Source organism: Fundulus heteroclitus, chromosome 18 (assembly GCF_011125445.2).
Source record: "Fundulus heteroclitus isolate FHET01 chromosome 18, MU-UCD_Fhet_4.1, whole genome shotgun sequence".
NCBI classification, from domain to species: domain Eukaryota; kingdom Metazoa; phylum Chordata; class Actinopteri; order Cyprinodontiformes; family Fundulidae; genus Fundulus; species Fundulus heteroclitus.
This window is the reverse complement of record NC_046378.1, coordinates 34,188,318-34,200,432: the sequence shown is the minus strand read 5'-3', so window position 1 is coordinate 34,200,432 and position 12,115 is coordinate 34,188,318. Positions and strand designations below refer to the sequence as shown.

Here is a 12,115-nt window from a genome sequence, read left to right as displayed (position 1 = left end):
ATGTTTGGCTCTTGTTTAAACCATGTTGGTGACCCCTGATATAGATTAACACAGACTGATGATGTTTTAAAGCCTTTATTTCTGTAAATTATGATTTTTTTCCTCAACCTCCAGTTAATAAAAACACAGCTTTTCAGATTAGACTATTGCCTCAGACCAATAGAAAAGCTACATTTTTCATGCAGAACTGAGGGCTTAAATGAAAGGTGTGTTTAATACTGGCTTAAATGTTGCTTCTTTTACAAAATATACTTTTAATCTGACAAACAAGCCTCTTAGAAATATATGTTCTAATTTACTGAAAATGACTGTAAAGTATGCATTCATCGTCTCTCATGTTTTAATGAGAATCCTTCACGAAGCTGCAAAGAGTCAACGTGCTTTCAGTAGCCATCCTAACAGCCTGTATTTCTGGCTGGATGTTTGACCACTCTTATCAGAATTGGTTGAACTTTTTTTAAATAGATTTTCTTTCCTGGCACATATTGTACTTTTGAGCCGAGCCCAAAAATGTTTGTGAGGATTGAGGTTTGAGCTTTTGAAAGAGCACTCCATAAGCTATATTTTGGCATACTTATTATCCCATTCAAAAATACAGTTTCAGGATCTGTGTTGAAACACTCATGTTATCTCCTCATCTCAACCATCTAGTAGTTTGGTTTTAAGTGAAATTGAAGAATTTAAAAATAGCCCTCTTCCTTCAATATTCCACCGTATGTCTGACATTGATGCTGCCACTACCGTGTATGTCAGTTGCAGTATTATTTTTTTTTTTTGTTTGAAAGCCTCACCTTAACTTTTCTACACATTGTTCCTGCCATTGTGGCCACAAGGCTCAGTATTTGTCTCCTCTAACCAAAAGACTTTCCCTTGAAAGTTGTCTATGTTGACAGCTTCAGATTTCAGTCAAGCTTGAAGGTTTCAACATGGGGCAGACGCTTCTTTCTTGGTCAGAAATCTCTCTGTCTATGGAGATGTACTGTGAGTAGTTATAGTGGTGTTCTTCTGGTTTATGATAGACATGGGCCTTCAAGGTTCCTAGGACAACAAAACAAACCAATTTGCTTTGATCAGAGGGTGGTAGATTGGGTCAAACGGTGGAAACCTAAACACATAGCTGGTCTGCAATGGATAAAAAAGGCCAACATTAACCTTCTGTTGGAAAATTTCTGGACTGTTCCTAAAAACTAGTCCTGTGCCCGGAACCCAAATTATTTAAATGTCTTTAACTATTTCTGTTACGAAGAGTAGTCAGAAATATGTCGGAGGCTTGTCTTGTTGATCAGCTACTAAAGGGAGTATGGTCATTGTACAACTTGCCAATGGAAGCTTGATCAAATATTAGTGAGATGTCTGTACAGTGTATGATTGAAGTTGTACATATAGATTTGATCCTGTCAGCAATATTTAAAAAATCACATTAAATTCAAACTTGTAAACAGCGTTCTAGTTTTTAAAAATGTCTGAAGTGGTTTGTTGTATAACAATGCCACCCTGGAAAAAGAACAATTTGAATTCACCATTAAAGGCCCAAGTATTGAGACATTCACATATATGATGAGCGTGTGTACACATCCTACTGTAGCCGTATTCCTGGTTCAGACTGGCTCTATTGTATTTTTAGCATTTTGGCCTTTACAAACAGAAAACGTAATGAGACAGGATATGAAAGCGGAAAAAGACTGTCATTCATCCAGTGTTCTGGCAGCTTGGATCTGAACAAAAAACCCCGATGATTACAGCAATCGTGCACTGCATGCACTGAAACTACCCAGCTGTCAGGTCACATATTGATAGTTGTGTATCCATTCGAAAAGCCTCAATCCACTTTTCAGGGAAGAGCAAGAAGAAAGACTTGTTTTAGACAGCGGTTAAAGTCAGAGAGAAAGTCAGCAAGGAGCAAGCTTGAGTGGGAACGAGTTCAAATCCGAAGAATGTATTTGATTTGTTAAAATCAATTGTAATGGTTGAAGAGTCTAAATCTTTCGCTTAGTGGAATGATAGTAAGCAAGATTTCTTTAAATTATTGATATTGGGTTTAACATCTCGGTTGCATTTATCTCCAGGGGATTCTTTTTGCTCTATATATTTTTTTTTTTTTTGCGATGTGTCTGAATTTAAAAAACAGCTAGAAACTAAACACTGAGTGAAAAATGATGCAAAGCATGCCCTTCGCTTAAGCTAAACTTTGGACATTGGCTTATTTCTTTTTTTCTGAAGCAGTAAACAACACTAGAGAATGTTCACTCTATCCTGATGCATTTTTAGGAAATATTTAACAATAGATTATTGATATTAACTTGGGGTGCTATTATATATTGAACTCTAATAACACAATCTTTGTTAAAAAAAACAACAAGACAAGAATTATTTATATTTTGGGGCAAACCAATATTCCCCATATCAAACTTTATTTATTTACATAGGGAGTAAAGATTTAGTAAATCACACAATGTGTTTTAAAGAAACTGTAACTTTTACTATAGAATATAACACAGAGTATTTATTTACAGTTTCTATTCCCCGTGTTAATACTATCAAGCTAAGGTGGGCACAAAATAAGTGATACGATGCTAGAACAATTCTATTATAACCTGCTTCTAAACGTTTGTTTCTTCAGCAATACTACGCCTGCATCAATAGTGTGTGTTTAGGTCCAAAATGCAAATCCAGTTTTTATTGCACCCTTCTTATAGGAACCGCTAAAGGGCACATTACACTGATTCTCACTGAGGATGTCACCTGCCAGCTTTTCTTTTACATCTGTTCACCCCGGAGTCCTTAGATGTTCACAACACTTACAGATTGCATTTACCTCAGAGGGCTGAAGGGAACATATGTTCAGCCGTATTGAAATACAGAGTTTCTTATCACAGTCTCATTTCGTGCAGTCCCCTAAAAAAAAAAAAAAACACCATCAGATTCCCATAAACCCTTTCAAATGGCAACTGATTGATTTTTTTTTGTTTTATTATTATTTCTTGTTTTTATTTTGTCCTTATGTCCCAACATTTTAGAGATGTTTGTTTGGGGGCTCAGGTGTTTCCAGCTATAATTCAATCTGTATCTCTTATTTATTCCTTTACCAGGTCCTCCCGGACCCCCTGGAGTGGTGATAGTGGAGGAGATCACAGATACGACAGCCACCTTGTCCTGGACTCGTGGCCTTGACAACCACAGCCCTATCAGCACCTATAATTTACAAGCCCGGAGCCCCTTTTCGTTGGGGTGGCAAACTGTCAAAACAGGTAATCGATAGGAAGCAAATTGCTGCCTCTAGATTTAAAAGGTGAATGTGGGGCCATAAACTTGGACCTTAATCCTGCCCAGTCATAAACGGAGATGGGGAATTAGCTCAACTAAAGCAAAGGTAGAATTAATGGCTCCCTTGTACCTTGGTTTAGCTTTAGATGGTTCCCGTTTTTTTTTAAAAAAAACTATGAATTTAAATTAAAATTAGTTTAATGCATTATTTTGTGGAGCATTGTTTGTGTTACATCTTTCCTACAACCAGATTTACCAATGACCACATACAGGTGCATCATTAAGGTACAGTGGACAATCTTTTACCGCTTAGAGTTACGGCGGTATCACCTTATCTATTGGTTGTCCCACATGCAAATCATTGTGACCCGCTCACCTAACGGCAGTGCGTCCACGCTCCTTGTTAGTTTCCGTTTGCTGGCTGCGCATGCACACTTCTAGTGTTTTAAGATAAGATAGACTTTATTGATCTCACAGTGGAGAAATTTATCCGGTTAGCTTAGCGGTTAGCTCCAGTGTTAGCCGTTCGTTGTAGCTCTGCTGCTTTCACCGTACACTCTGAAGATGGCTGAGAGTCGCTATAAGCAACCTGTCTTAAACGTTTATGAGAAGAAGGCCTCGGATGAAAGAAATAAGATCAGAGTGGATTTGGGAGATTTTTTTTCCACTTGATCCCCCTGAGGAGCAGAAGAGCATCCTAAAAAAGGGAGTTGGCCGTTTATTGCCTTCTTTTACGGAAAAATCGTCCACTCTACCTTTAACAAATTTGAACATAATCAAAAAGTTAGGGTTATTTTAGTAATTCAATTCAAAAAGTAAAGCCCATATTGAATTGATTCATTAAACACAGACCGACACATGTCATGCTTTACCTCTGTTCGTTTTGATGACTGTGGCTTAATTGATTACAAAAAAAAATGAAAAGGGTTAGTTTGTTGTGGATTGGCTGGAGTAAATGACAAATGTGTGTAAAGGATCTCCGTTGAATAATAAAAAAAATTAAATCATGAGGAAGTACATTTTCTTTTCATACTACTTTTTTTTCCTAAGTAAACAATAAAAACCCCACAAACTGCAGTTAAAATTAGAACCTTGACAGATAAGCCACTGTGAGTTGCACATGACGGGCAGAAGAGCAGCATGCAGCTTGCTGCTCCTGTGCTATACAGTATAAGCACTCGATGCTTAGCCAGGTTTTTTTTTTTTTTTTTTTTTTGCAATAATTACTGCATCAATGGGGCATAACATGGAGGGGATCAGCCTGTGTTGATGGTGAAGTGAATCTCCCACAAACTCTTTCAGTCGTACTGTTTTCTTATGCATCCTTTTCTAAAAGTGCTTCGACTCTCACTCACAGAGCCTCCCTGTATGGGTTTAAATAATTTCAGAAAGGCATATTAAATCTGGAGCACAACAGTTTTTGGTTTTGGTTCCACCTAACTTTAACCTATTTTGTCAGATATCTGTTGGAGAAGTTCAAACAAACTTCATTTGCCATTCTATGGTTAAACATAGCTGGCATTCACAAAAGTTTTGTAAAAAGCAATGACTCTGCTGTAAATGTCAGTGGTGGAAATTGTGTGGTATGTCAGGTCAGTACTTATGGAGAAATTAACCTTTTGGACTTGAATTATAAGACTTATCCATTCATTTAGTCTAGCACCTTCAGATCTTTGAGACAAATGATATTCCCTTTTCTGTAACTTTGGAGGATAACCATGAGTTATTATCATTTGACATAATGGATGAGAGCTCGCTAAGCGTTGTGTGTAATCTGTCTTAATATGCCGTGTGATAATAATAGTGGAGACTAAGGTGTGATAATGATACGTCCCCACAGATATATTAATCATACTTTGTATACACTCCTCTCACATCATGTCTGTTCGACTACATTTAATTCAATGAAGCAAAATTAGGAGCCCGTGATATATTTTCAGTGTTGAACTTGCTCAGATTAGCATAACAGGGATTGCGGTTTTAGCCCTCACTCCTAGCGCGCAAAGCTATCAGCTTATGTTTGAAGAGCAGCGTGCTTGACAGAGGGGTCTCATTGTTGGCTGTTTTGGGTGATAAGAGCATAAGCTGCGCTGCTTCAGAGACCTTTAGTTCATTTGCGACATGGATAAGCTCTTGGTTAATGTTTGTTACTGCAGGATCAGCGTTGACAAAGCTTTATGATAGAATTTATGGAGGAAACAACTCAATGGGTTGTTAATGTTCTTTTCACTCTATTCAGTAACAGCCCGTGATTTATTATGTAGTTTTGTTCCGTAGAAAGTATGCGAATTGATTGAATGTGCAATGCCTTCTTCTTCTTTATGTGCTCTGATGCTGCAATTAAGCAGTTGTTCATGCATCAAAATGTCAGATTCCAAGTGCTAAGTAAATTCTGTATCACCACCACCTGGTGTGAAAATATGCCAAGTCACAGTGAACCTGCAGAGGAGATGAAAAACTGTGCAGCGAGTTACAACAAATACAGTAGATGGGCTTTTAGCTCAATGGACTTGAAATGTCAGAATGCCTATGAGGTTAAATAATCATGTTACAGTTTTTTTGTAAACAGGTGTTAAAGCCCCAGAAATGTATTCACCTGTTTTTGACACCCACTTACAGTAGTTCTGGAGAAACGGTATCATTGTCATAACAAGACCTGATAAGTCTCACTGTAATGTGTAATGTTATGCTACACCTGCACCTCACACTCAATCTAGTCTGAAATGTAGCCAACAAGATGTTGCTGCAGATGGCCACATTGGTGCTTCGCTCTCTCGTATGTTGTGTCGTTTTGTGTATTTTCACCGTAATTTGCCAGAGAGCAACTCCTGTGGTGCCACAACCACCCAGGGACATACGCCAGGATCCTGTTTGTGGATTTAACGTTGGCCTTCAACACCATCGGCCCAGACATCCTCCACCAGAAACTCGCCCAACTCTCAGAGTTGGTCCCTACCTGTCTGACTGACTGACTGACTGACTGACTGACTGACAGCAGCAGGTAAGGCTGGAGAGTCTCCCGCACAAGAACCATCTGGCGCCCCTCAGAGGTATGTTCTCTCTCTCTCTCTCGGCTGGTCCACTGGTGCAGTCAGAACCATCTGAAGCTCAACCTGTTCAAGACTGTGGAGATGATGGGGGACTTCTGGAGACCACACTCTACACTGCCTTTTCTCACTTTCCTCAACAACACTTTGTCTGCTCTGGGTTACTTCTGCTTCCTAGGAACCACCCTTGAGACCTGAGATCATGATGTGAAGAAGGTCCAGCAGAGACCGTACTTCCTGTAGCAAATCAAGAAGTACGCCTTCTACACTGCTATTATTCAGTCTGTCCTATATTCATCCTTCTATAATACATCTGGAGAGAGGATCATCAGGGCTGCGCATCCCTTCACCCAGGACTTGTATATTTTTCAGGCCAGGAAAAGGGCAGCTCAACATCTTTGCAGACCCCACACATCCTGAACTCAAACAATAAAGACCTTTACCATGAATTCAGGACTACAGAGACTTTCCCCAGGCTGTCAATCTGAGGAACACAATGAACGCCTTACTGTCTTACAGAGTAGTCAGCTGTGAAACAAAAGAAACATATTTGCTCTATCACAGCCTGCCTTGTTTTTGTTTTTGCAACAGTGGTGCCGGACTTAGGGAGTTTTTTGTGAGTTGTTGTGTCCTTGGGCAATACTTTTCACCCGTATTGTCTGCTGGCGGTGGTCAGAGGGCCCAGTGACGCTGTTCTGTGGCAGCCTCGCCTCTGTAGGTCTGCTCCAGGGCAGCTGTGACTACTAACATAGCTCACCACCGTCAGGGTGGGAATGTGTGAATGACTTGTAATTGTAATTTAAAGCGCTTTGGGGTCGTCCGACAAGTTAAAGTGCTGTACAAGTATAAGACATTTACCATTTGTTTTCTTTCTTTATATAAAAACCTAAAATATTAGCTGTGTATACATATAAATGTGCATTGTATTCCTTTTATTTTAATCCTCTAAAGTTTGTATATTTCATAATTAATATCTTTGCAGTGACCACTTCAAAACTAAGTCAAGTTTCATGTTTGTGCACACAGTTTCTGAAATCCATTGCAGCATTAAGATTGTTTGTTTCCCTCCTTGAACTGGGTACAAAAGAACCTCTTTTTAATCATTAAATGGCAGAACATGTTAGACATGTCTTAGTGCTACCCATCTAAATGAAATAATATATGGAAATCTAACAGGCAGATATAAAGTTTAAAACACATACCGTGTGTGCTTTATAAAATATACATAGCCTTTTTCTCTCTCATTGTCTGACATTAAATCATTGTAAAGACTCTGTTTTATGTGAGTTAGAATTAAAAATATATTTATTTATGGCAAATAACAAAATAATGACAGAGTTAAATTTTTTAGAGTTTTTTTGGTCACTTTCTTACATATTGTCACGGTTTTGTTTACCGATGAACTCAGGACGCACACACGGGACTAAAAGTTTGAGTTTTTATTGAAGGAAGTATGCTGGGTGGTGAGTGATGAAGACCGGAGGTTCAGGACTGCAGAAGGTCAGGAATTAATGTGATGGCAGGAGCTGACGGCCCAGCGTGAAAGAGAGTCACGACTCTCCAGGCAGCCGGAAATGCTCAGTTCTGCTCGGCTAGCAGCCCCAGTAGCCACAGCAGGTTAGCAGTTCGTTTGCAGACACCAGGACACAGAGCTGGGCTTCTCGAGGGCGGCTAGTCAGGTTAGCAGAACTTGAGAGACACCAGGACACAGAGCTGAGCTTCTCCAGGGCGGCTAGTCAGGTTAGCAGAACTTAGGAGACACCAGAGCACAGAGCAGAGCCTTTCCAGGATGGCTAGTCCAGTTAGCAGTTCTCTGGAGACACCAGGACACAGAGCAGAACTTCTCCAGCGACAAACAGCAAAGTAAGAGTCTGTAGAAAACTGGCAGGACTAACCTTAAACAAGAAAAACAAATCTTCCAAGGCAAAAAACAGGGACTGGCATGGAGAGGTGTGGAATGATGACGGCCCAGTGCTGAACTTCTTCTTCTTCTTCTTCTTCTTCTGTTGTTGTTGTTGTTGTTTTATGGCGGATTGGCAGGCCAACGTAAAAGGTGCATTTCCGCCACCTACTGATCTGGAGTGTGGAGTGCACAATTTTGGAAGACTACCCAGTGCTGAACTGAAGGCAGAGGCAGGTTAAATAGAGCACTTCACAGGTGGAACAAGGGTCTGGCTAATTGACTGGTAAATGATTATCAGGTGTGACTGACTGCTGAGGAGGTGAAGTGAAAATTGACAGAAAATAACTGATGACTGAAAACTAACCATAAATAAAGTCAAACCTAACCCAAAAGAGAGGAAAAAATGAAAATAACAGAAAAACAAAGCCAAACCAAAACTCAACCATGACAATTATTAAATGTAATTTGCCTTGAAGCAAATAAGGGGGCGCAGGACTTGGCTTTGTACGCTTCTGACCGATTGATTCACAACGTTCGAGTTAAGTGGAGGCACACCTGCGAATGCATATTAAGGCACCGTCTCCAACACGCTGCTCCCTTGTGTGACATCGTGGAGAAATAAATAAATTAATTAAATTAAATAATCTAAATAAATTAGCCGCAATATGTGAAAGAGAACTGTGAACCTCCAGAAGTCTGGTCCACCTTTGGGTCTAAATGCCGCCGCAATCTCCACTCATACCTTTCAGGATGGAGATTGCTTCTGTATCCCAGAGACAAATGTGTTTTATTGCTAAATGTGCATGCTAACCTAGAACAAATTAAAAAGTAACCGTTGGTGAAAACACTCATGGCCAAAGAGTTTAACTTTTACAGTCGCATCCTGTTATCTGATTAAACTAAAACTTGAAGTGTTGAGCAATAAAGACCATCTGATAGTGAGAGTTTGGAGGGAAATAATAACTTATTAAAGAAACTGAAGATATAAAGTTTGTCTGCTCGTATCTGTTCTACAATGTTTATCAAATTCAAGCTGTGCTGTGTGCTGCTGCATTGAGCTCGATTAGAACTGAAAACAGAAGACACAGAAATTAGAAATCAGCCATCATATCACCTGCTTTTGTTTTTTTTTTCTCAACACACTATTATATTGAGAATGATTACAATTACTATGATAATATAGTGGAATCCTGAGTTGAGCAGGATTATAGCAGTGTGTGTTCAGTTATAGCTCTGACTAGATTTCGAAAATCATCTCCTTGCTGCAAATGAGAACAATGGTTTAGGGGACTTTTATGTATCTGAACAAGACATCGATGAGGTCGTCCCAGGAAGGAGGCTTGGGACGGCTGGAGGCTGTTAAATATCCGACCTTACAGCCAGTTCCCTCTCAAAGGCTCTGGTTGCAAAGACCGCAGTGGAGTTAGGACTTGAAACGGCACTGGCGATGCACGGTTCCTCCTGCTTCCCCTCTGTAACTCTGGGGCCAGTTCAAAAGCAATTGCCTTGGCCAATCTGCACCGGCTAATTAGCTACTCATCATGATGTGCCAGCAGGTCAGTATGATCTCTGAAAACATGCTTCCTCTGTATTCTTCCAGAGGCAATGTCCTCCAGCAATGAAAACTTTACCATCTTTCCACAAATACTTGCAACTTTACGCAGCTATTTATGGACAGGTGTGATGGGCTCCACCGTAGGAATCATCCCGCCTGACTTGTTAGGAATCAATCTCCTGATCTGATTCCGTTTTCTTTTTTAGTGAGAATGAAAGAGCCCGTTGGATGACTCACATGCATTGTATCCCCTCAGCGCACAGACCAATGCATATTTACAGATAGATGTGACAAAACCAGGGGAATATTTACAGTTTACGTCTGATTGATGTTGTTTCCATGATTATTGAGGTATGTTATGTTATTGTATGAGGCTGAATGTGGTTCTATTTCTTTGTCCAGGTTTAAACCATAAAAGCTCAAGCTCATGAAAAACTTTGGGTTTGATGCTCCTTGGATTACATAAAACTCAATAGAGTTTTATTTCATTAGATTTGGGTGCGTTTCAAGACCTTTTGGGGGTTTTCTTGCTTCCTTTCAATTGAACTTTATGTTGCTGCTGCATATTTTGACAGCATGTCAAAAATTACTGCACACTTTCATGCTAAATAAATTTTCTACATGATACGTTGGGTGTCAAACATTTTAGTCATTGTAGTTACAATGATAGTTTGTTGTATTTGACCTTAAATGAAATAAGCAACAGGAAACTTGATTGGGTCCAGCGGATAGATAATTTAGCTTTATGCCACTTGTTAAATGAATGGTGCCCTGGGTAGTGTGCCACGTCACCCAAGCTTCATTCTGATGCCTTTCTTTTAAAAAGCCCAGTGTCTTCTTGAGGTCAGCTATGTTTTGATTACACAAAATCCTTGATCAGATTGTAATGTATTTGGACTGACAAAGAAAAAATAATCTATATACACTAACATACACTTTATGAGGTGTAACTCATAAAGTGGCAATTCTCTGTATACCTCAGATATGGTTGTGCATGAAAGTCCCAGTAGTTCAACAGTACAAACAAGGATGCGTGTTCATTCTGTGTCTTTTGAGCACAAGGAATGGACCTGCACTAGGTTTTAAGAACAGCTGAGATGTTTCTGCTCTCGATGATAAATCTGCAACCTTAGCCACACATGATATTGGTCTCCAAGTGTTACAGGATTAGAGACATGGGGCACACATGTGCAGTCAGCGCAGTTTGCCATAACCCGATTGACATGATCGAAATAAGTGTTTAAATGGATGCTGTTCCAATTAAAGGTAAACCACGTCTCTCATTCATAATACAATTTCCTTCTGGTTGAGCTGAATCCGATCACAATTTTCTGATCGCTGTGTTTACATGACACATCTTTCTCTAATCGGCCCTTTATTCAAATTACTTATGTCCATGTAAACATAACTATTGTTGCATTGTTCCATAATGTCCTTTTTGTTGTTTGAATGTAAAATAACTGTGAACATGATTACTGTTGTCACACATTCATGTTTGGCAATTACCCAACCCCAGCTAACATAAACATGTCTTTTAGTGGTTGGGTTAAGGCAATGATAGTTCCTAGTTTACATTAGAAATTAATATTTGTTAGAGCTCAAATATACAACTCTTACTTCTTCTTTTAAGAGACTTTGTCTCTTAAAAGGAAGATATAGAGCTTGGTTAAAGGTTTCAGTGACCTCTAGAAGAGCCATAGTCCTGAAATGTAAATAAAGCTTAGTATTCCACAAATTGACAAAACATTGATTAAGTCACTTTCCGAGAGTCGTAAATAATGAGTTATTCAAGTAATCATTTATTGTTCACTGCAATGTTTCGACAGATTGGTTTGAGGTTTTTTTTGTAATTATTAATTTTTAGGGACATTGAATTCTAAATGGCTAAGTATAGATCTGAAAAAACAACAAAAATAGATCTGAACAATGAAACACCCTGACAGTTGAAAATCAACCCTATAGTATGTCAGAGCTATACGTCTTTAATTTTTAACTGAACAAACTCTTTATTTATTTACAGACCCAGACCCAGTGACAGGGGACATGGAGTCAGCTATGGCCGTGGAGCTCAGCCCCTGGGTAGAATATGAGTTCAGAGTGGTGGCCAGCAATGCGATTGGGACGGGTGATCCAAGTGCACCTTCTAGAAAAGTTAGGACCAAAGAAGCAGGTAAGGTCTCTACAAAATGCTGTACTACCACTGCATTCCAGACATTTTTTGAAAGATATCAGCAAGTAGAGTCAAGTACATATCAAGTTGACTTTTTCTGGTAAAGCAGGGAGTCATTTAATGTCCTCAGGCAACAATAACCATATAGCATTTATGGTGTGCATAAATTCCTTTTG

At 39.3% G+C, this 12,115-nt stretch overlaps 1 protein-coding gene across 4 annotated transcripts in view; it reads left to right on the top strand.

Moving 5' to 3' along the window:
- Positions 1-12,115, top strand: part of cntn5 (contactin 5) — a 196,739-nt gene that overhangs the window by 162,476 nt on the left and 22,148 nt on the right. For all 4 annotated transcript variants that reach the window (XM_012868315.3, XM_021319398.2, XM_036149690.1 and 1 more), the window contains exons 16-17: positions 3,090-3,248; positions 11,790-11,939. In XM_012868315.3, the coding sequence (XP_012723769.2) occupies positions 3,090-3,248; positions 11,790-11,939 (309 nt within the window). The remainder of the gene's footprint in view (positions 1-3,089; positions 3,249-11,789; positions 11,940-12,115) is intronic.